The following is a 25,259-nucleotide window of genomic DNA, read 5'->3' as shown; positions in this document are numbered from 1 at the left end:
CTCTTCATTGGCCTTTGTGTGTCTGTTCATTGACATTTGTCCGTATGTCAATCTGTTCATTGACATTTGTCTGTGTGTCGGTCTGTTCATTGACATTTGTCTGTATGTCAGTCTGTTCATTGACATTTGTCCATATGTCAGTCTGTTTGTTGACATTTGTCCATATGTCGGTCGGTTCATTGACATTTGTCCATATGTCAGTCTGTTTATTGACATTTGTCCGTATGTCAGTCTGGTCATTGACATTTGTCCGTCTGTCAGTCTGTTAACAAGTTTTTAACCAGGTTTTCTGAAGGAAAAAACTGGTTATTAGATTGGCGAATGTTGGCTGGCGGGCAGGCGGAACAAGCTTGTCCGGGCCATAACTTGTCGTTCATTGTGAGATTTTAAAATCATTTGGCACATTTGTTCACCATCATTCGACGGTGTGTCGCGCGAAAGAATTACGTCAATATCTCCAAGGTCAAGTTCACACTTTGAGTTCAAAGGTCAAAAGTGGCCATAAAGAGCTTGTCAGGGCCATAACTATGTCATTCATTGTGAGATTTTAAAATCATTTGGCACATTTGTTCACCATAATTGGACAGTGTGTCGCACAAAAGAACAACGTCAATATCTCCTAGGTCAAGGTCGCCACGACTAAAAATAGATTTATTTTGAAACAAAGGGAATAATTTTTAGCGAGGCTGTTTTTGGAGAAAACCAGAGCTATTGTCATAGCCAGCTCGTAGTGTCGTGTCGTCCGCCGGAATCGTGCTAAAACCTTAACATTGGCTCTAAAATCAAAAGGCTTCCACCTACAACTTTGAAACTTCATATGTAGATGCACCTTGATGAGTTCTACACGCCACACCCATTTTTGGGTAACTAGGTCAAAGGTCAAGGTCACTGTGACCTCTTTAAAAAAAAATATTCTGACAAACTTTTACAGCAGAGCGTGGCACCCGTTATGCGGTGCTCTTGTAAACAATAAGTTCAGTTTGACTTGTCTCCCTTTATCAGACTTTTTTTTCAAATTGAAAACCTGGTTTTGTGACAATTTTGTCCCTTGTCTTACGTTTTTTTACATACAACATTAAAACTGGCATGCTTTGCTCCATACAATATGAAGTTGTCCAGAGACACCCCTTTTTCAACTGAATTTTGTTGTTGTTGTAGGGAGAGGCTCTCAAGTACATGGAGCCAGAGAAGCAGGTGATGTCTCGGTCTGGAGACGAGTGTGTCGTAGCTCTTTGTGACCAGTGGTAAGGGGCACCACTCTGTGAAGAGTCGTATAAGCCATGTTCTGGGGAAATTGGGCTTAATGCATGTGTGTAAAGTGTCATTTCAGGGATGACCTTAACTGAATATTTGTTTTTAAATGAAAAAAATCTAAAAATGCAACTGCACAGGCTAATCTGGGAGTACACTTTATGCACATGCATTAAGCCCCGTTTTCTCAGAGCGAGGCTCATCTGTATTTGCTTGTATTCAAGATTGCTGCAGAAAATATTGTACCCAAGACACTGGTTTCATTTATTTTCGTTCACTCGAAATTTTGTTGATTAGTAAATTCTAGCATGTAAGATCTTATATTTGTGGATTTATAATTTTGCCAAAACCCTAAAAAATGCATTTTCTTTTTTTATCTTCTACATGTTTATGCCCCCGGTAGGGTGGCATATAGTAGTTGAACTGTCAGTCTGTCTGTCTGTGTGTCCGTCTGAAAACTTTAACATTGGCCATAACTTTTGCAATATTGAATATAGCAACTTGATATTTGGCATGCATGTGCATCTCATGGAGATGCACATTTTGAGTGGTGAACGGTCAAGGTCATCCTTCAAGTTAAAATTCAAAAAGTACAATCCAAGGGAAGTAATAAGCTTTTGAAGGGAGATAATTTCTAAACCTGCCTAATGATACATTGAAATTTTATTTCGAAGCGGCGCAATAGAGGGCATTGTTTTTCTCACAAACACATCTCTTGTTGTCCCCTACCTGGTTTGCACTCCGTCTGTCTGTCAGTCTGTCTGTCTGTCAGTCCGTCACACTTTTCTGGATCCTGCAATAACTTTAAAAGTTCTTCATATTTTTTCATGAAACTTGAAACATGAATAGATGGCAATATGGAGAATATGCACGTCATTTCATTTTGTTCCTACGTCAAAAATTCTGGTTGCAATGACAACAAATATAGAAGGAAAAAAAAAATACTGAATTTTTTTACTGACAATGGTGGAGTTTCACCGGTAGGGGACCATATTGCTTGGCAATCTCTTGTTATGTTTACTTTACATGCGATAAAACTGCACCGCCCTTATTTTCACAGTATCCTATTCTTATCCTTTTAATATCGTCCTAATAATCACAATTATGTGGTCGTATAAGTAAGTGTAATATCTGTTAAACAGTATAGTGCAACATACCAGTATGGCAACAAAAATCCAGTTAGTGTTAGCCATTTGATTAATTTGTAATTAGAACAGGGGTGCTTGTAAAGACAGTTTTTCACCACTCCTGTTTAAAGTATGAAATTAACAAGTGACCAACCAGAAATAAATCTGTGCTAACAATAAACAAATCACCATCTTTCAGATATTCTGTCAGATTAATTTGTTCATTACAGAAGAAAACATTGAACGATTATTTAAAGAGCAAACAAAGCCGCAGATTAATGTTGCACTTTGTTTCTCCAATTTGTATTCTTTATTGAATATCACAAATCACAGTTTCCTATCTGTGCACCGGGATGTATCGGGCGCATTAAGTTAGGTTTGTACCTAAAAATAGGAGGCGCTTATTCAAATTAGCCTGGCTATGGGAAAAGGGGGCTTTATGAATTTCCAAGATTAGCCCTTTCAGTCCAAACAGGGACTTTCTGCTTCTATGTAATTTTACCATTAAAGGAAGTCTTTTCTTAGGGAAAATCCAGTAAAAGTAGAAAGTGCCATTATTGATTAGCCTGTGCGGATATGCATTCAGGCTGGTTTTCCCAGGATGAGGATGATGTATGAGAAGGCTCAAAGAAAAAAGGGCTGGTCATCATGCTTAATTATAACCCTGATAGATACTATTTGTGTTAGGTATTTGAACTATGGAGAGGAAGAATGGAAGGCCACAGCACGCAAGGCATTGGACAAGATGGAGCTGTATGCAGAGGACGTTAGGAAGAACTTTGAGGCTACATTGGAATGGCTGCATGAACATGCCTGCTCCAGGTCATATGGACTGGGTAGGAACTGTGTGTTTTTGTTAAAATTCAGGAGTCATACAGCCTCATTCTCAATTGATTTAAAGGAAAAAAATCCCAAATGGGACCTTATTATTTCTACTTTATAAGCCTGTTGGGACTTCAAAGGATAATAATGATTTGGGATGACAGTTTAGGCCCATGTATTAAGCCCCTCGAAAGTTTCTAAACAATTTCATTCTGTGGTTGCTAGGCACCAGGATTCCGTGGGATGAGAAATACCTGGTGGAATCTCTGTCTGACTCCACGATATACATGGCATACTACACAGTGGCCTATCTACTGCAGGGGGGACAGTTTGATGGGCGCACCGTTGGACCAGCAAACATCCGGTATCACATACCATAATAACTTTTAGTTTTAGGATACTTAAAAATAGAAAATAAAAAGCATGTTCACAGAGACCAAACTTATTTATAAAATACAGGTCTCAAAAAATTGAGAGACAAAAAATATGTGTTGCTGAAAAATAGAATCTCTCTAAAAATATTGTATTGACAATCATATACTGGTATGAAATATGTAAAGTGTCAATTGCTTTAACAAATAATAGCATGTGCTTGTAAGACACCATGTGGTATAGTATACTTTTATGTATGTTTCACTTGTAGCTGATAGGGCGAAACCATTATCTATTAAGAAATTTTACGAAACCTGTATGTCCAAAATTTGAGTCTTACAAAATAATTATTTTCCAAAATTTTGAGTAATTACAGAAGCTCAGTTGAAATAAGTATTAAACACTTTACTTTATGCATTTTGACCTGTTTGATCATTCTTACTAGATTTAAGTTTTAAAGGCTTCAATTCCAACCCTAAGATACTGAGAAACAGCAAACACATGAAATCTGACCAGACTTTGAGTTACCAGCAGGCAGTTCTGGTTTTAAACCAGGTTTTCCGAACAAAAAAACTGGTTATAAGATTGGCGATGTAGGCCGGCGGGTGGCCTGGCGGGTGGGCGGAACAAGCTTGTCCGGGCCATAACTTTGTCGTTCATTGTCAGATTTTTAAATCATTTAAACATTTGTTCACCATCATTAGACGGTGTGTCGCGCGAAAGAATAACGTCAATATCTCCAAGGTCAAGGTCACAATTCACGTTTGAAGGTCAAAAATGGCCATAAATGAGCTTGTCTGGGTCATTACTATGTCATTCATTGTGACATTTTAAAATCATTTTGGCACATTTGCTCACCATTATTGGACGGTGTGTCGCGCGAAAGAATAACGTCAATATCGTTAAGTTCAAGGTCGCCACAAATAGAAATAGATTGACTTTGAAACAATATGTAATTATGAACAATCAGTAACAATGCACATTTTGTTTTGAGTTGTCTCTCTTTATCAGACTTTTTTAGCTCATCTATTTTTTGAAAAAAAATTATGAGCTATTGTCATCACCTTGGCGTCGGCGTCCGGTTAAGTTTTGCGTTTAGGTCCACTTTTCTCAGAAAGTATCAATGCTATTGCATTCAAACTTGGTACACTTACTTACTATCATGAGAGGACTGGGCAGGCAAAGTTAGATAACTCTGGCGTGCATTTTTACAGAATTATGTGCCCTTTTTATACTTAGAAAATTAAAAAATTTTGTTAAGTTTTGTGTTTAGGTTCACTTTATTCCTACAGTATCAAAGCTATTGCTTTCATACTTGCAACACTTATTAACTATCATAAGGGGACTGTGCAGGCAAAGTTATGTAACTCTGACTGGCATTTGGGCGGAATTATGGGCCCTTCATACTTAGAAAATTGAAAATTTGGTTAAGTTTTGTGTTTTGGTCCACTTTACCCCTAAAGTATCATAGATATTGCTTTCATACTTGGAACACTCGCAAACTATCATAAGGGTACAGTAAAAGGACAAGTTGCATAACTCTGGTTGTCATTTTTACGGAATTATGGCCCTTTTTTGACTTAGTAACTTTGAATATATGGTTAAAGTTTGTGTTTCGATCCACTTTACTTCTTAACTATCAAGGCTATTGCTTTCAAACTTCAAATACTTTCATGCTATCATGAGGTTACTGTACCTGGCAAGTTGAATTTTACCTTGACCTTTGAATGACCTTGACTCTCAAGGTCAAATTCTTAAATTTTGCTAAAATTGCCATAACTTCTTTATTTATGATTAGATTTGATTGATACTTTGACAAAACTACTCTTACCTGACATACCACAATAGACTCCACCCAAACCATCCCCCGTGCCCTCCCCCCCCCCCCCCCCTCCCCCCCCCCCCCCGAATCCCCCCTCCTATTGTTTTTTTTTTTTTGTTTTTTTTTAAGATCATCTCACAAATGACCACCACACCCTCACACTATACCCCCCCCCCCCCCACCAACCCCCCCCCCCCCCCCCAAAAAAATGTTTTTTTTAAACTGTTAAAAAACAAATATTTATTTTTATTATTTTATGTCTGAAATACCGTCCAACCATCGCACCCAAAAATCCCAACCCACCCCTCCCCCCTCCCCCCACCCGAATCCCCCCCCCCGGTTAAAAAACACAAATATTTATTTTTATTATTTTATGTTGAAATACCGTCCAACCATCGCACCCAATTTAATTTTTTTTTTTCGCATTTTTGGAAAATAATGTAATAAATGTCCACACACCCACACTATACACCACTCTTCACTCCACCCCTCCCTCCTTTGTGATTGAAAATGAGAGTCCCTTCACCTTTAAAAAGAAAATAGATGAGCGGTCTGCACCCGCAAGGCGGTGCTCTTGTTTCTAATTGGAATCAAGGTCAATTTTACACAAGGGGGTTAACAATACACATTTTGTATTCTCTCCCTTTATCAGACCTTTTTCAACTGAAAACCTGGTTTTGTGACAATTTTGTCCCTTGTATGCTGGTTACATTGAGCCATTTTTACTTTGCTTCAAAGTGGGAAAGGTTTAAGTACCATGAATAATTTAGCAAAAAGTTCTGCAGCATGAGCTAGTCTGGTGACTCAATCTACAGTATTGTGGTCATCAACGTCCTCTGGTCTGAAATACTTGTCATACTTGCTTACTTTTCTGTATGGTGTGTTAACTTCCCTATATGATTCTATGGTATGGATGAAGAAGTATCCACTCTGTTTAAAAAAATACCATATCCTACAAAGAAGTATTCACAAATTCTTAAAAATTATTAATACAATATAAAGAAATATCCGCATGATGAAAGAAGTTTTATCAGCATATGATTAAGTATTCCTGACTTATAATGTTTTATCCATAGCATATAAGAGCAGATTGACTATATATATTGACAAAATGTAAATGCTGTTATGTTGCGTTCTGTAGCCCGGAGCAGATGACAGGTAAGGTGTGGGACTACATCTTCTACAAGCATGCACCCTTCCCCCCTACAGACATCCCCCGGGCCACACTGGACAAACTGAAAGCCGAGTTTGAGTACTGGTACCCCGTGGACCTGCGGGTCTCCGGCAAGGACTTGATACCCAACCATTTGACTTACTTCATATACAACCACATCGCCATCTGGCCAGACCAACCGTATGTACTGTTTAAAAAACCTATATTAGCTTTATTGCATTGAAAGCTTTATTCTTACTGAAACCCTGTTGAGCCCGTTTCCTGGGTAAAACAAATACTTTCTTTGGGGAGATCTAAAGAATGCTTTCTCATTGACATTGAATCCCTGACCTCCGGTTGCTAGATGGACACCACATGTACAGTCTGACCCCTTTTGCAGCCTACTTTTTTACTAAAGAATGAGGTACCGTAAAATCATACATATTCGTCAGCATAAAATTTGTGTTGTTTTATTTTTAGCTCATCTATTTTTTGAAAAAAAATTATGAGCTATTGTCATCACCTTGGCGTTGGCGTTGGCGTCGGCGTCCGGTTAAGTTTTGCGTTTAGGTCCACTTTTCTCAGAAAGTATCAATGCTATTGCATTCAAACTTGGTACACTTACTTACTATCATGAGGGGACTGGGCAGGCAAAGTTAGATAACTCTGGCGTGCATTTTGACAGAATTATGTGCCCTTTTTATACTTAAAAAATTGAAAATTTTGGTTAAGTTTTGCGTTTAGTTCCACTTTTCTCAGTAAGTATCAATGCTATTGCATTCAAACTTGGTACACTTACTTACTATCATGAGGGGACTGGGCAGGCAAAGTTAGATAACTCTGGCATGCATTTTGACAGAATTATGTGCCCTTTTTATACTTAGAAAATTGACAATTTTGGTTAAGTTTTGTGTTTAGGTCCATTTTATTCCTTAAGCATCAAAGCTATTGCTTTCATACTTGCAACACTTACTAACTATCATAAGGGGACTGTGCAGGCAAAGTAATGTAACTCTGACTGGCATTTTGACAGAGCCCTTTTTATACTTAGAAAATTGAAAATTTGATTAAGTTTTGTGTTTAGGTCCACAGTATCAAAGCTATTGCTTTCATACTTGCAAGATTTATGAACTATCATAAGGGGACGGTGCAGGCAAAGTTATGTAACTCTGACTGGCATTTGGACGGAATTATGGCCCCTTTATACTTAGAAAATTGAAAATTTTGTTAAGATTTATGTTTTGGTCCACTTTACCCCTAAAGTATCATAGATATTGCTTTCATACTTGGAACACTCACAAACTATCATAAGGGTACAGTAAAAGGACAAGTTGCATAACTCTGGTTGTCATTGTTACGGAATTATGGCCTTTTTTTGACTTAGTAACTTTTAATATATGGTTAAATTTTGTGTTTCGATCCACTCAAAGTATCAAGGCTATTGCTTTCAAACTTCAAATACTTACATGCTATCATGAGGTTACTGTACCTGGCAACTTGAATTTTACTTTGACCTTTGAATGACCTTGACTCTCAAGGTCAAATTATTAAATTTTGCTAAAATTGCCATAACTTCTTTATTTATGATTAGATTTGATTGATACTTTGATGAAACTACTCTTACCTGACATATCACAATAGACTTCACCCAAACCATCCCCCGTGCCTTCCCCCCCCCTCCCCCCCTCCCCCCCCCCTAATTTTTTTTTTTTTTTTTTTTTTTTTTTTAAGATCATCTCAACAAATGACCACCACACCCTCACACTATACCCCCACCCCCCACCCCCACCCCCCCACCCCCCCCCCAATTTTTTTTTGATTTTTTTTTTTTTTTTTTTTTTTTTTTTTTTTAGATCATCTCACGAATTATCACCACACCCTCACACTATAACCCCCCCCCCCATTTTTTTTTTAAAACGGTTATGTTTTGAACCATCGCAACCCAAACCCCAACCCCCCCCCCCCATCCCCCCCCCCCCCCCCCCCCCCCCCCCCCCCCACCACCCCCCCCCCCCCCCCCCAACCCCCCCCCCCCCCCCCCCCCCCCCCCCCCCCCACCCCCCCCCCCCCCCCCCCCCCCCCCCCCCCCACCCCCCCCCCCCCCCCCCCCCCCCCCCCGATTTTTTTTTTTTTTTTTTTTTTTTTTTTTTCGCTTTTTTGGAAGATAATGTAATAAATGTCCACAACCCCACACTATACACCCCTCTTCACTCCACTCCTCCCTCCTTTGTGATTGAAAATGAGAGTCCCTTCACCTTTAAAAAGAAAATAGATGAGCGGTCTGCACCATCAAGGCGGTGCTCTTGTTCAAAAAGTGACCTAACATTGTACATGTGAATTTGTGTATTTCTTTTTGGGGATTGGGGGTGGGGGAGCAGAAGAATTATGTCTGTCATTTTCCAAAGTGCTTGTGTTAAATAAATGGATTGGTAAATCAACAAAAATTTTGCTTCCAAAATGCGTGAAACAGGCAAATCAAGTTTGTTTTATTGGTTTTCTTCTTTCTCCCTTAAGAACAGTATTTTTCTTTAAATCCTACATTTTGGCAGAAATATTTATTATTTTCCTTTCTTTTGGTTATACCATTGTAGAAGGTCTTAACTATTAGTGCTTTTGTATTATGTGTAACTGATAACATGATGTCTGATTTAATGATGGCTTGAAAACTTACTGCTTACTGCTCAGGCTTATCTTGGACGGCTTTTTATGCACATAAATTTGTTTCCCCAAAACGAGCCTTTAATTATAATATAAGTAACAAATACCTGATGTATTTTTGATATGTTTAATGACACACAATTTGTTCTTGTAGAGAGAAGTGGCCTGTGTCCATAAGAGCCAATGGTCATCTGCTTCTCAATTCAGAAAAGGTTGGTGTTTCTTGCATAAATGCAAGAAAATGTTATCCAAAGGCCACAGCAGCCTTGAAATTAATTGTACAAATCAGAAAGTTTTAACTTAAATACTTAAACCAGTATCATAAATTGAAACGATAGAATATTCCAGTTAATGCTCTTAAAGGGGCCTTTTCACAGATTTTGGCATTTTTTTTAACTTATTCATTAAATGCTTTATATTGATAAATGTAAACATTGGATCGTAAAAGCTCCAGTAAAAAATCAAGAAAAAAAATAAAAAAAGGAAAAGAACATTGCCCGGAGCAGGTTTCGAACCAGTGACCCCTGGAGTCCTGCCAGAGTCCTGAAGTAAAAACGCTTTAGCCTACTGAGCTATTCCGCCGAGTACACATTCTTGGCGTATTTTATACCTTATATAAGCAATCTTCGTAGTTTCACAAAATTTAACGACAAAAACAGAACTCGCCAAATTATTCAATCGTTTCGCGTTGCAACGCTTTATAATTTTTAGGTTTTAAAATCGCCAAAAGATGCATATAATGGCTATATTAGAGCATGGTTAATGTTCAGTATTACTGTTTCCTCACAAATATCATAACTAAAACGAAAACTTACGAATCTGAAACAACTTTTTTCAATTTTGTCAATTTACCAAAGCGTGAAAAGATCCCTTTAACCTGTTGAATGAGCATTGTTCTGGGAAAATGGGGCTTAATTTGTGTGCTTAAAATGCAAAATAGAAGAGTTTTGTCCTGATTAGCCTGTGTAAACTGCACATGCAGTAAGCTCCATTTTCCCAGAACAAGGGAGGATCATATACAGTGTTAGTATTTAGGCTGCTAAATTGTATGTGTCAGGAGCCAGTTGAGTGTTTAACTTGTGAGAAAATATTAAGAATAACCCTTATAACTTGGATACTTTATATTACTGCACTTACAAAACGCACATCCGTTTTATCTAATGTTTTTATCATGAACAAATTCTGAAACTTCAATGAACTGTGATGAACACTTCATTAAATTGTGTTGTGTCAGTAAACTTCATAAAAAAACTGCATCTGAGAATGCCAGAATGGGTACAGTAAAGGAGTTAGCCAGACTTTAAATTGTTAGACACTTAAATAGATGGATCAGTTCAAACTACAAAATTCACAAAATTAGTGTCTCATCAGATATAATGGTTTTACAATTTTCATAATTTATGATGATATTACTTTTAAGTGTAACCTCATTTCATAGTTATATCTCAGATTTGAAGTTGGAACTTAATAATTATTGATGAAAACATTGTTTATGTCATAGATTTGTCATTCAAAATAATTCTACTTACAGATGTCCAAGTCAACTGGCAACTTCCTGACACTTTCAGATGCCATCAATAAGTTTTCAGCTGATGGTATGTTTTATTGCTGCTCAAGTTGCACGCAAACGTTAACCAGAATTTTCGCAGTACAAAAGTGGAATAATTATGCTTAATTGCAGATCATAGTTATGAAATTTAGTCAGTGACTTCACCCAATAACCTCAAACACATATAAAAAGTTTCATTTTAATTTCTGTAGAAGAAACAGTGGTATGGAAATGACGCATATTTATCTGAACCGAATTTCAAAGTAAAAAAGGGGTATAATTCTCAAAATTGCAAGTCATATGTGGAACATGGTCAGTTAACACACACAATGCTCCCAAATACATGTGTTACGTTCCAATTGAAAACCCTAAACTTGATTTTTGCTAAAAAGAGACTTTCTTGAAACGAAAGATATTATAAAAGCGGATTGTTGTCCCTGATAAGCCTGTGCAGACAGCACTGGTTAATCTGGAATGACACTTTACGTACATGCAATAAGCCCCCTTTTTACAGAGCACGGCCCATATGTAGACATTGCACGTTGACCTTCACCAGAGCATTGCGCCGACACTGACATTTGTATGAGTAGTATAGCTTGAACTATTTGGTTAATAGTCAAGATAAACATGGTTTATGTTTAATTACTTAAGTCTTGAAAGAGGTATTGTGTTGTTATTATATGTGTATGATTATAAGGCATAGTCACATATCTTGTTTTGTTGTTATCATTAGCTCGACTATTATATATGAAATATATACAGTGCAGCTATCCTACTTACCCCGGCGTCGGCGTTCCCGTTCACATTAGCGTGCAAATTAAAGTTTGCGTACTACCCCAAATATTTTCAATGTCCCTTGACATATTGCTTTCATATTTTGCATACTTCTTTACCAACATGACCCCAACCTATAAACAAGAGAAGACAACTGTATCAAGCATTTTGTAAGAATTATGGCCCTTTTTTCACTTAGAATATGCATGTTATTGATAAATCTATGTTAAAGTTTGCGTACTACCCCAAATATTTTCAATGCCCCTTGACATATTGCTTTCATATTTTGCATACTTCTTTGCCAACATGACCCCAACCTCTAAACAAGAGCAGACAACTGTATCAAGCATTTTGTAAGAATTATGGCCCCTTTTTTCACTTAAGATCGTTAAGTTTTCATACCACCTCTAATATTTTCATTGTCCCTTGACATATTGCTTTCATATTTTGCAAACGTTTTTACCAACATGACCCCAATCTATAAACAAGAGCAGACAACTGTATCAAGCATTTTGTAAGAATTATGGCCCTTTTTTCACTTAGAATATGCATATTACTTTAGTGACATTGCCATAACTTCTTTATTTATTATCAGATTTTATTAATACTTTGGCAACACAACACTTACCTGAATACCACAATGGATTCCACCCAAACAATACCCCATGCCCCAACCCAGAATCCCTGCCCCCCCCCCCCAAAAAAAAATAAATTATGTATCCTTTTTTTATTTTGGAAATATCATCTAATAAATGACCACACCCACATTATACCCCCCTCTAACCCCCCCCCCCCTACCCCCCCCCCCCCGAAAAAAATAAAAATAAAAATTCTTTTTTTTCTTTTTTTTGAAATATCATCTATTAAATGACCAAACACCCACCTTATACCCCCCTCTCCATGATGGCTTACATATACTGTCAAGCACTCAAATAGTCGAGTGCGCTGTCCTCTGACAGCTCTTTTTTTATCTTAGTTTACATATGTATGTAACTACAACAGATATTTCACTTAAGATATGTCTTTGTGGTTATTTTTATTGGGTTAATGACAGAAAACAAACATAATACTATCAAAGCGGATGAATGGTACAACGCTCTGGGTTTTGACAGCTATTGTGTGTTTGCATCACTGGATGAAAGATGTGTCACCTGTACAGGCTTTGTCTTTACCTCAGATGTCATTGTCAAACTTTGAAGATCATTAAACTTTGTGAACTGCACAGGCTGATCTTGGACAACACTTTACACACATGCATAAAGTCCAGTGTTACCAGAATGAGGCTCAAATATGGAGAGCTTGTCTAGGTTGTAACATTATCATTAATCAGGTTATCTCAATGCAACTCTCAGAAAATTCTGTCAGACATGCTTCAAAGTTGTCAGAGCCAACACAAGTTAACAATTCTTGTAATGATTTTGTTCCTGGTTATTCTGATCCTTTACATAATGTATGTTAGGTATGCGTCTGGCTCTGGCTGACGCCGGTGATAGTGTAGAGGACGCCAACTTTGTTGAGCCGATGGCTGAGGCTGGACTGCTCAGACTCTACACCCTCCTGGAGTGGGTCAAGGAGATGTTAAGCGTGCGTGCCAGCCTGCGTAGAGGGGCCTACACATTCAACGACAGGGTGTTTGAGAGCGAGATCAACTTGACTATAGAAGTGACACAGAGGAACTTTGATGAGATGAAGTATAAGGAGGCCCTAAGGACAGGGTTTTTCGAGTTTCAGGTAAATTGTTTGTTGCTACCACATTATTGGTTTTCCAAGGTATTATGTTAAAATATTTTTTAATTTCTACAGATTAAGTTGATTAGATTGTGCAATCCAAGTGCTATGCAGTTGATTTGGTTGGTCAATCCAAGTGCTATGCAGTTAATTTGGTTGGTCAATCCAAGTGCTATGCAGTTAATTTGGTTTGGCAATCCAAGTGCTATGCAGTTAATTTGGTTGTTCAATCCAAGTGCTATGCAGTTAATTTGGTTTGGCAATCCAAGTGCTATGCAGTTAATTTGGTTGTTCAATCCAAGTGCTGTGCAATGTATTAGCTCGGCGTTTTCGGAGAAAACCCGAGGTATTGTCATAGCCAGCTCGTCATGTTGTCCGCATCGTGCTAAAACCTTAACATTGGCTCTAAAATCAAAGTGCTTCCACCTACAACTTTGAAACCTTATATGTAGATGCACCTTGATGAGTTCTACATGCCACACCCATTTCGGGGTAACTAGGTCAAAGGTCAAGGTCACAAAGAAAAAATTCTGACAAGCTTTCATTTATTATGCTCCCCCAAAATTTATTTTGGGGGAGCATATAGTCGCCGCTTTGTCTGTCCGTGCGTGTGTGTGTGTCTGTCTGTCTGTCCGTCCGTGCACAATTTTTGTCCAGGCTATTTCTCAGCAACTAATGACTGGAATTCAATGAAACTTTATGGGAAGCTTCACTACCAAGAGGACATGTGCATATTATCAGCCGGTTCTGGTCGGATGATTTTTCACAGCGTTTTGACCCTTGGAAATTTTCCATTAACTGTACATATAGTGCAATTCTTGTCCAGGCTATTTCTCAGCAACTAATGACCGGAATTCAATGAAACTTTATGGGAAGCTTCACTACCAACAGGAGATGTGCATATTATCAACCGGTTCTGGTCGGATGATTTTTCACAGAGTTATGGCCCTTTGAAATTTTCCATTAACTGTACATATAGTGCAATTCTTGTCCGGGCTATTTTTCAGCAACTAATGACCAGAATTCAATGAAACTTTATGGGAAGCTTCACTACCAAGAGGACATGTGCATATTATCAGCCGGTTCTGGTCGGATGATTTTTCACAGAGTTATGGCCCTTTGAAATTTTCCATTAACTGTACATATAGTGCAATTCTTGTCCGGGCTATTTCTCAGCAACTAATGACCGGAATTCAATGAAACTTTATGGGAAGCTTCACTACCAAAAGGAGATGTGCATATTATCAGACGGTTCTGGTCGGATGATTTTTCACAGAGTTATGGCCCTTTGAAATTTTCCATTAACTGTACATATAGTGCAATTATTGTCCGTGCTATTTCTCAGCAACTAATGACCGGAATTCAATGAAACTTTATGGGAAGCTTCACCACCAAGAGGACATGTGCATATTATCAGCCGGTTCTGGTCGGATGATTTTTCACAGAGTTATGGCCCTTTGAAATTTTCCATTAACTGTACATATAGTGCAATTATTGTCTGTGCTATTTCTCAGCAACTAATGACCGGAATTCAATGAAACTGTATGGGAAGCTTCACTATCAAGAGGAGATGTGCATATTATCAGCCGGTTCTGGTCGGATGATTTTTCACAGAGTTATGGCCCTTTGAAATGTTCCATTGTACATATAGTGCAATTCTTGTCCGAGCTATTTCTCAGCAACTTATTACGGGAATTCAATGAAACTTTATGGGAAGCTTCACTACCAACAGGAGATGTGCATATTATCAGCCGGTTATGGTCGGATGATTTTTCACAGAGTTATGGCCCTTTGAAATTTTCTATAAACTGTACATATAGTGCAATTCTTGTCCGGGCTATTTCTCCCCAACTACTGACTGGAATACAATGAAGCTTTATGGGAAGCTTAACTACCTTGATGAGATGCGCATGTTATTTGTGGGTTCTGGTTAGATGATTTATTTAGAGAGTTATGGCCCTTTGAAATTTTTAAGTTGCTGAACCATCCATCGTATTATTTTGTCCAAAGTTATGCCCCTCAAGACGTTTCCTTTTATGTGAATATATAGTGCAATATTGTGACAAAAAAAACTTTGGGGAGCATCACCCGTCTCCGAGGGTTTCTTGTTCAAAACTGCACCCGTAGCCGAGCGTGGCACTTGTTATGCGGTGCTCTTGTTAGATTGTGCAATCCGCATAATTCCAAAGTTTTCTTTAAACCAGTGAAGGCATTTTCAATTTTTCATATTATTTCACTGTAATTTTTGGTCCTTATGGTTGATTCTTTAATACTACTACAAGAACAACTGTGGAAAATACAGCTTTAACTGAAATTATATTATATGATACATAATAGATGCAATCTCAAGGTTGTCGTTTACAGGAAGCATCAATATTATCCGTTTCTAAGTTAAATTAATTTAAATCACTAAATAATAACCACCCTGTAAACTGGGTTTCCAAACTGATCAAGTACATGTTTGTGCAGGCCATGCGTGACAAGTATCGCGAGGTTGAGATTGAAGGCATGCATTCTGATCTCGTGTTTGGCTACATCGAGATACAGACCCTCCTGCTGTCACCCATCTGTCCACACCTGTGTGAGCATATCTGGGCTCTCCTTGGCAAGGTACGCTACTCTTGATTATCACCCCAAGTATTTCAGCAAAGTACTCATAAAATTCAGTGGGGGTTTAATTTTAATTAAGAATTAAGAATTCAGACATATTATATTATTTTTAACTCTCAAGCCTTCATAATGCTATATTAAGAAAGAAAGGAAATATGTGTGTTCAAACACAAATGTTTAGTACATCATGTAAATAATTGTTGTTAGAACTTAAGTTAATATATTTAATTTATGCCAGTATATGTTAACAAAACACTAACAGTATTTGAGCCTTGTTGTGGGTAAATGGGACTGCAGTTTGAAAGGCATAAAGTTTCCTCCCAAATTTTCCGGTGCAGTTTGCGCAGGCTTATCCGGGACAACTTTTTTCATCTAGACTAAATTTTTGTTTCAAAGAGACTTCCTTTAAACAATTTTTTTTATAAAAGTGTAAAGTATCATGCCTGATGCGCCTGTGCAGACTGTACAGATCAATCTGGGATGAAACTTGATGCACTCATTAAGCATGGTTTGTCATAAAGTGAGGCTCATATGTTTTGCAGACTGACAGTATTATGCGGGCGGTGTGGCCCACAGTGGGTCTGTATGACCGAGTGCTGATCCAGTCCTCTCAGTACCTCATGGACAGCGCCCACGACTTCCGCAAGAGAAAACAGGCCTACTGCATTGTCGCCAAGGGAAAGGTGACCTGTCTACACTTAACCCTTTATCAATCAAATACGCTTTTTGACGCATTTTAAGTGCCGTAGAAAATCAAATTAAATTTCAGACTTTTCTTTCTAGATTCAAGATTACAAGGCTTCATTTCCAACCCTAAAGTACTGATGAGCAGCAAATAGAGTAAAACCTGAACAGACTAAAACCTGAGTTTTTCATACATATGCAGGGGTCCGTTTCATAAACGATCGTATGACAATTTTAACTTACGAGAGAATTTTTGTAATTTTTATAAGTACAGGAACTAGCTCGCCATGCTCATCAAATATATACAGCGCTAGAGATGCCAATACAATTAAGTATGTACTGAAAATTTATAATCATATGATATGGACTTTATGCATCTTTGAAAAATATATTGTAATGTAAATTTGTACAACGATGTTTATTGAAACAGTCCCCTGTTCTGGTTTTATACTGGTTGCATATAGACATTTTCACTGTGATTCTGAGTGGAAAGGGGTTCAGTGATGAACTCCAGTACACCGTGTGTTTTTATTTATTTATTTTAAATGCTCATTTCAAAAATAAAAGTCATTAATTTTCCAGAATTTCCTGTAATATTAGCCATTTTTCAGAAGTTCTTGTAATATAAGGGCATTTTTCATAATTTCTGTACAAAAAGATTTGTCCAAGATTAGCCTGTGAAGTTCAGATTGGATTAATCTGAACATTATGCATTTATATATGCTTGTTTGTTTAACCTCCAGATTAGGGTTAAAAATCATTATCGGAGCATTATGTTTTGTTTGGGTCATAGCTAAATAATCACATGGTAAGCGTGTAACATCCCTATAATTTTATTGCTTTATGTATTTTCTACATAATATTTTTAAGAACTTATTAATTAAACAATAATGAGATTCAGAACAATGTATATAATTATTGACCATATCAGCAAAGAGTTGCATTCGCACATTTTAATCACATTCGTCAAAACATGGAAGTGTTTTCACAACCCTCAACACCAATTCCATTTTGTCTGGATTTTCTGTCTACAGTACAATTACTTTTTCAATACCCACTTATCTTAAAGACTGTAATGACGAAGATTCAGCGTGTTTGATTTGAAATGGTTTGTGATATTATTTTGTTATAACGAACTACAAAACTTTGAATCAATATTAAAAGATCTAAATGTTCTCTGCGCTACAAAATTGTTATGCAAAAATCAATACAGCCTCGCTTTTTAGCTCATCTATTTTTTGAAAAAAAATTATGAGCTATTGTCATCACCTTGGCGTCGGCGTTGGCGTCCGGTTAAGTTTTGCGTTTAGGTCCACTTTTCTCATAAAGTATCAATGCTATTGCATTCAAACTTGGTACACTTACTTACTATCATGAGGGGACTGGGCAGGCAAAGTTAGATAACTCTGGCGTGCATTTTTACAGAATTATGTGCCCTTTTTATACTTAGAAAATTGAAAATTTTGGTTAAGTTTTGTGTTTAGGTCCACTTTTCTCAGAAAGTATCTTACTAACTATCATAAGGGGACTGTGCAGGCAAAGTAATGCAACTCTGACTGGCATTTTGACACAATTATGGGCCCTTTTTAAACTTTGAAAATTGAAAATTTGGTTAAGTTTTGTGTTTAGGTCCACTTTATTCCTACAGTATCAAAGCTATTGCTTTCATACTTGCAACACTTATTAACTATCATAAGGGGACTGTGCAGGCAAAGTTATGTAACTCTGACTGGCATTTGGACAGAATTATGGGCCCTTTATACTTAGAAAATTGAAAATTTGGTTAAGTTTTGTGTTTTGGTCAACTTTACGCCTAAAGTATCATAGATATTGCTTTCATACTTGGAACACTCGCAAACTATCATAAGGGTACAGTAAAAGGACAAGTTGCATTACTCTGATTGTCATTTTTACGGAATTATGGCCCTTTTTTGACTTAATTTTATTATTTTATGTTTGAAATACCGTCATCCTTCGCACCCAAGAATTCCACCCCCCCCCCCTCACAAATGACCACCACACCCTCACACTATACCCCCCCCTCCCCAAATTTCTTTTTTTTAAACGGTTAAAAAACAAAAATATTTATTTTTATTATTTTATGTTTGAAATACCGTCCAACCATCGCACCCAAGAATGCCCCCCACCCCCCCACCCCCCCACCCCCATGTTTTTTTGTTGTTTTTTTTTGCATTTTTTTTCACATTTTTGGAAAATAATGTAATAAATGTCCACACCCCCACACTATACACCCCTCTTCACTCCACCCCTCCCTCCTTTGTGATTGAAAATGAGAGTCCCTTCACCTTTAAAAAGAAAATAGATGAGCGGTCTGCACCCGCAAGGCGGTGCTCTTGTTAAGCAGATGGCGTGTTGTACTTATTGTGCAGCATAATTTGTGCACTTTTTATCGGGACAAAGGATCAACACGAAACACATGAGCACTATTGATTTGAAGCTAGAATTTGTAAATATTGCTTGAACATAAAAATTCCTTACCTTGTTTCGGATTGCTTATTTTATTATGCTCATTTTCGCTTTCAAAAGAATATTTACAGTTATGTGTTATGATTTCAATTATGATTTGTCAAATCGTCATGTGTAGTAAAATAATGTTTTGACACTACAGGTATTATGCATGAAAAGCACATTTTTCACGAGGAATACACAGGGATGCAATCATCAGTCTTCTAAGTAGCTGGCCACTATGTTATTGTTGTTTATTGTTAAAACTGTAGGGACTGATTATTGTGATAGGCATAACAAAGCTAACAAACTGCAATAAACAACTGAAATTAACAATGTATAGAAATTAGAGACTGTTAGTCAGAAGCTTGTTTGAAACAAAATATCCCAGAAAAAAAACCGGCTAAGATCGGATTGATCTGTAGTTCTAGAGTTTCCCAAATAACTACACACATGGACTTCAAAAGGGAACCGAAATAAATCAGTTGGGATTGTTTTGTTTTGTCAATGTGTTTAAGCAGAATGATGAGTGGCATTTTTTTGGATGAGCAAACGCTTGAGCATTTAGATTTTATGGGGGGGGGGGGGAAAGTAGACCAGGTGATTTTGTTATATTTCAAAGATGATTTTGAAGGAGTCTGACCCACTTCCTTGACACAAAAATAAGGAGTTGGAGTCCCATTTACAGGAGTCTGGTACTTCTTGACACCTGTTAGTGTAAAACACTGGTACACTTTCAGAAAGAAGTGCCAGCCCCGACCCATGCTACTGTGTACATTGCTAGAAGTTACCCTCCTTGGCAGAACACGATTCTCACAACACTGCGCACCATGTATGATGTAAGTTACATTTGTCTGATGTAAGTCACATATGTATGATGTCAGTGGCATATGTATGATGTAAGTGACATATTTATAATGTCAGTCACATATGTATGATGTAAGTCACATATATATGATGTAAGTCACATATGTAAGATGTAAGTCACATATGTAAGATGTAAGTCACATATGTAAGATGTAAGTTACGTGTATGATGAAAGTCACATGTGTATGATGTAAGTCACATATGTATGATGTAAGTCACATATGTATGATGGAAGTCACATATGTATGATGAAAGTCACATATGTATGATGGAAGTCACATATGTATGATGGAAGTCACATATGTATGATGGAAGTCACATATGTATGGTGTGATTCAATTTGTAAATACTCAGATATGTATGGTGTAAGTCACAAATGTATGGTGTAAGTCACAAATGTAAGATGTAAGTCACATATGTATGGTGTAATTCAATTTGTAAATACTCAGTCAGATAAGGACATTTCAATGCAATTTCTGGAATTTGACCTTTTTGCATTAAGACCTTTAAATGATATTTCTCTTTAAAGCATTATGCACAATTAACACAAAGAACTCTCATTTTTTTCAACAATTCTGGCTAATATTGATTATAAGCGCCTTAAAAAATTCGAGAAGTTGAAGATATTAAAACTTTAAACATTGTCGGGAAGTAAAAACACAGTTGCATAATGGTGTGAAGTCAAAAAGTGAATTGTGAGATATGCCTCTATTTGACATCCAAAAGAGACCTTAATATGACCACAGAACATGCTTAATTTAAGGAACGCGATGTGCATGCATCGTATCTGTTCTTATATAGTTACAGACACCAATATTTGGGTAAATCTAAGCTCAATTGTTTGTTGATTGTTGTTTCAAAGACAAGCAATGGATTCCCGGACAACAAGGCTATTGCAGATGCCCTGGGCGGGAAAACGGAGCTCAAGAAGTACATGAAGAAAGCCATGCCCTTTGTCATGGTGGCCAAGGTAGGGCGCAGTCAAGATGTAGTCTCTTGCGTGCTGACCAGTGATCTTTCTTTCTGTTACTGTAGATTTATGTATCTGCAAGTGTGTGCTCTCACGTTACTTGACAGATATAACAGCTGGAATCAAGGACATATGTCAGCACAGGCATGACACTCTCTGCCTAAACTGAATTTTCGCTAAGAAGAGACCTCCTTTAAGTATAAAATACCAGACAAGAGGAAAGTTTTGTCTTTGACTCTGGGACGAAACTAAAGGCACAGGCATTAAGCCCTGTTTTTACTTACAAACAATTGAGCCTAGTCCTGGGATATCTGGGCTTAATGCATGTGCATAAAGTGTCCTCCAAGATTAGCTTGTTTATTCCACTTAGGCCTATCAGTGATGACAATTTCCACCTAGTCAAGGTTTTTTGTTGATGTGATTCTTTCTTTAATGAGAAATACAACAAAGAGTGGAAAGTGTCGTCCCTCATAAGATTGTGCTAACCTTGAATGACTTTTCACACATCCATGAAGCTCATGATTTATCTTTAGTTTATTCATTCTTAAAAAAAAAACATTCCAATAAAATAAGCATCATTTACTTCTTTTAGAAATGTAACTCTACTAAAATGCATCGTTTTTAATTGACAAGAGCTTTGAATGTATCAAGTATTTTTGACCTCACCAAGTAAAATTGACCTCCAAACAAAATTGACCTCAACAAGTATAATTGACCTCAACAACTATCAATGACCTTAAAGCAGTATTAACCTACAAGAATAATTGATCACCACAATTATATGTAACCTCAACAAATATAATTTACCTCAACAATTATAATTAACCTAAGAAGTATAATTGACCTTAAAAAGTATAATTAACCGCTTAGTTTAATTTACCTCAAAGTATAATTAACCTAAATAAAAGGAGGTATGATTTTATAACCATGATTTAAAATGAGAAATGCTTGCCAATATTCATGCAAAAGTCATGCTTGTGATTTCTGGAAAACTTCTCAAAACACTGTCTGCATAATATTCATACAATAGTGCTGAATATCATTTCAGGAAAACTTCTCAAAGCACGGCCTTGCAGCTCTCAATCTGACAATGGAGTATGATGAGAAAGAAGTGATGACTACCAACATCAAGTACCTCACAAACACACTCGAGGTAATCCAGAAAAATGCTTTTAATGAGCATCACTCTGGGATAATGGGACTTAATGCATGTGTGTAGTGTCGTCCCAGATAAGCCTGTGCAGTCAGCACAGGCCAATCTGGGACAGTACTTTCTGCCTGAACTTGATTTTTGTTAACAAGAGAAAGTGTTGTTCCTGATAAGCCAGTGCCAACTGCACAGGCCAACCAGTAAGGACACATTTAGCACATGCAATAAGCCCCGTTTTTCCAGATTAGCCTGTGCAGACTGCATTTTATGCACATGTATTAAGCCATGCCCAGTATTTTCAAAATAATGCTCGATTGTATAAGCTTTCTGAGAAAACATCTTGTTCAAAGACTGAAATACTGTTCAAACAGCCAAACAAACACTACAGCAATGGTGTGTACATTTGCAGCTGGAGAGAGTGGACGTCTGCTTTGCAGAGGAGGCAGATGGTGACAAGGTGAAGGAGGAGTGCTGTCCTGGCAAACCTTTCATCACCTTCAGGACTGAGGTAGGCAAACGTGAGGAACAAATATGTGTTAATCCTTTACCACTCAGATACGTATTTTGACGCATTTGTAGTCCCTTAAAAAGTTACATTAAAGTAAAGACCTTTCTTACTATATTCAAGTTTTCAAGGCTTCATTTCCAACCCTTAGATACTGATGAACAGACTGCGAGTTACTCACAGGCTGTTCTGGTATTATGCTGTTTGCACATAGCAATTTTCTAAATCACAAGTGGGAAAGGGTTAACTGTCTTTCCTTACTGTGATGATGCTTGCCTTATCGTACACACACAATTTTGTTTTATAAGAATATTAAAAAAGCATTTTATCTCCCATTTTTTATCCTTATCCTAAAACTGAGAATATTTTTGTCAATGGTTTGTGCCAATTGCACAGGCTTATCTGGGATGACCCTTTGCACACATGCATTAAACTCCATTTTCCCAGAACAAGGCTTTTATTAACTTCAAATTTTCTTTCCAAACCACTTGTCTCCTCTCCTTTCTGGCCTGTTTTCAGCCGTCAGTGATGGTTCGGTTCATTAATCCCCAGCCTAGTAGCGGGCTGTTTGAGGTGAAGCTGCCCATATTCCAGGGAGACACTCTGGAGCAGGTGAAATCCAGGCTACAGAAGACAGACCGCGGCAAGATGAAAGGTAAGGTGTCCACTTTGCGCTGTAAGCTTCATGGTTGAAGCATTAAAGCTGAGACATTAGAGTCCTGCACTGGGAAAACGTGGCTTAATTAATGTGAATCAAGTGCTGTCACAGATTAGCCTGTGCTGTCTGTTTAGGCTTATCAGGGATGACATTTTCCGCTTTTATTATGGAACTTTTTGTTAAGAGGAAGTTCTTCTTAACAGAAATCCAGTTTAGGCAGAAAGTTTCATCCCTGATTATACTGTTCAGACTAGACTAGACAACACTTTACAAGCAGCATCCAGTCCTGTCTTCCAGAGTGAGGGTCATGCCTTTTGGTGGTTTGGTGGACAGATTGTTGGCCACTTTAAGAAATGCTGAGTTATGACGGAATTTTATTTTGCACACTTCAGTTCACCAATGATTGTCTAATCGTCACAAGACAGTATACTTTTAAGATTGCATTTCACTAAGCAAGGGCTTTTTAAGGATTTCCAGTACATTATCTGTCTTACTTTAAAGAGCTCATGTGAATTATATGTCTTACTTTCTGGACCTTAATAGTTATCGAAAAATAACAAAGACTGTATTTGTTAATTATGTGCTGTTTTATATCAATTGATTGAATGCGAAGAATTTTTCCTCTTGTTCACAGATTTGTCTCAAGTTCGGATTCTAAGACATGAAAATGATGAGGCCTCACGAAGGATGCCTGAGTTTAATGCTGGAGATAAAGGGAAGGTACTCCTGCAAAACAAAGTTGTCTTCTCTTGGAACAGTCCTTCAGATGTGGAGGTGAAACTGCAGGACAATGGCTCCCATGTGACTGTGAGAGAACTGGTGTACATCGTAGGGTAGTCTTGAAGCTAAAAAGGGAAAAAACTGTTGTACATAGTACATTCATATTGAAGTTACAGGGTTACGGTTTAGTTTCTACATCAACTGAGATTTCTCATAAGCACATTATGACATTTCCTATTTATTTTCTGGTTAGTGACAAGTTATTTTGTTTTCACAGCTGCCCAATTTGTACAAATGAACATGAGCTGAACTTTTTTTTTAAACGTGGCTTAATGCATGTGAGGAAGATGTTGTCCCAGATTAGCCTGTGCAGTCAGCACAGGCTAATCATGGAGGACACTAAGCTTTAACGGTACTTTTCGTTTAAAAGAAGTCTATTCTTAGCAAAAATCCAGTATGGTGTAATGTGTCGTCCCTAATTAACCTCACTAAAAAGGCTTATTTGAAACCACACTGTATGCATATGGATTAACCCCATTTTCCTAGAATGAGGCTTGATGAACATCTTCACTTTCAGTGTAATTTTATTGTGTTGTTTGATTTTGGTGCATACCCTTTGAGAGAAATTTATATGTTTGTTATCATAAGTGATTTAAAAATGGTCAACATTTGTTTATTGGGATTGAAAATGTAACCAAATAAACAATTCAGATGTAGAATTCTTGTCTGTTATGTTTCATTTCACAATGATTGCCTTTTGCCCAACATGCCCCGCTCCTTGGCAGTCATCTTTTTCAGGGATTATAATCTTGTGTAAATCTTGGTAGTGATATCAAGATGTTTGGCAATTTTCTTGCTGTTTTGGAGAAATTCTGACTACCTCACCAGAGCATGTAGTGTGCACAGTGTGCTGTGGTGGTAAATGGCTGTCCGGCGCATTTTATCGTTAAGGAGTTGCTTCAATTGATATCTGCTCCATAACCGTTTCACAGATTTTCATGAAGCTTCACAGGAATGATCCTTGAGTGACCCCTTCTAAATTTGTTGGAAATGTTCAGGCTTAATACATATATGGGTCACCAGAGTGTTTTTGTCCCCTACTGGTTTCACCGAAAGGGACTTATGGTTTTCGCTCTAAGCATCTGTCTGACTGTCTGTCACACTTTTCTGGGTCCTGCGATAACTTTAAAAGTTCTTAATATTTTTTCATGAAACTTGAAACATGGATAGATGGCAATATGTACATTACGCATGTAATTTCATTTTGTTCCTACGTCAAAAATCTGGTTGTTATGGCAACACATAAAAAATCTGACAATGGTGGAGCCGGTAGGGGACATGTATTGCTTGGCAATAGTCTTGTTTATCATAGA

At 37.5% G+C, this 25,259-nt stretch overlaps 1 protein-coding gene across 2 annotated transcripts in view; it reads left to right on the top strand.

Annotated features, from left to right (window-relative positions):
- The window catches only part of LOC127879951 (leucine--tRNA ligase, cytoplasmic-like), a 41,916-nt gene extending 17,311 nt beyond the window's left edge, over nucleotides 1-24,605 (top strand). For both annotated transcript variants that reach the window (XM_052427084.1, XM_052427083.1), the window contains exons 15-29: nucleotides 1,159-1,244; nucleotides 3,066-3,214; nucleotides 3,426-3,564; nucleotides 6,536-6,748; nucleotides 9,360-9,417; nucleotides 10,737-10,800; nucleotides 12,988-13,259; nucleotides 15,726-15,866; nucleotides 16,409-16,549; nucleotides 19,757-19,855; nucleotides 20,746-20,853; nucleotides 21,902-22,006; nucleotides 22,413-22,511; nucleotides 23,028-23,163; nucleotides 23,801-24,605. In XM_052427084.1, coding sequence (XP_052283044.1) covers nucleotides 1,159-1,244; nucleotides 3,066-3,214; nucleotides 3,426-3,564; nucleotides 6,536-6,748; nucleotides 9,360-9,417; nucleotides 10,737-10,800; nucleotides 12,988-13,259; nucleotides 15,726-15,866; nucleotides 16,409-16,549; nucleotides 19,757-19,855; nucleotides 20,746-20,853; nucleotides 21,902-22,006; nucleotides 22,413-22,511; nucleotides 23,028-23,163; nucleotides 23,801-24,003 — 2,013 coding nt within the window. In that variant the 3' untranslated portion in view covers nucleotides 24,004-24,605. The remainder of the gene's footprint in view (nucleotides 1-1,158; nucleotides 1,245-3,065; nucleotides 3,215-3,425; nucleotides 3,565-6,535; nucleotides 6,749-9,359; nucleotides 9,418-10,736; nucleotides 10,801-12,987; nucleotides 13,260-15,725; nucleotides 15,867-16,408; nucleotides 16,550-19,756; nucleotides 19,856-20,745; nucleotides 20,854-21,901; nucleotides 22,007-22,412; nucleotides 22,512-23,027; nucleotides 23,164-23,800) is intronic.
- The last annotated feature ends 654 nt before the right edge of the window (nucleotides 24,606-25,259 follow it).

Source organism: Dreissena polymorpha, chromosome 4 (assembly GCF_020536995.1).
Source record: "Dreissena polymorpha isolate Duluth1 chromosome 4, UMN_Dpol_1.0, whole genome shotgun sequence".
Taxonomy (NCBI): Eukaryota; Metazoa; Mollusca; class Bivalvia; order Myida; family Dreissenidae; genus Dreissena; species Dreissena polymorpha.
This window is presented reverse-complemented; position numbering and strand designations above follow the sequence as displayed.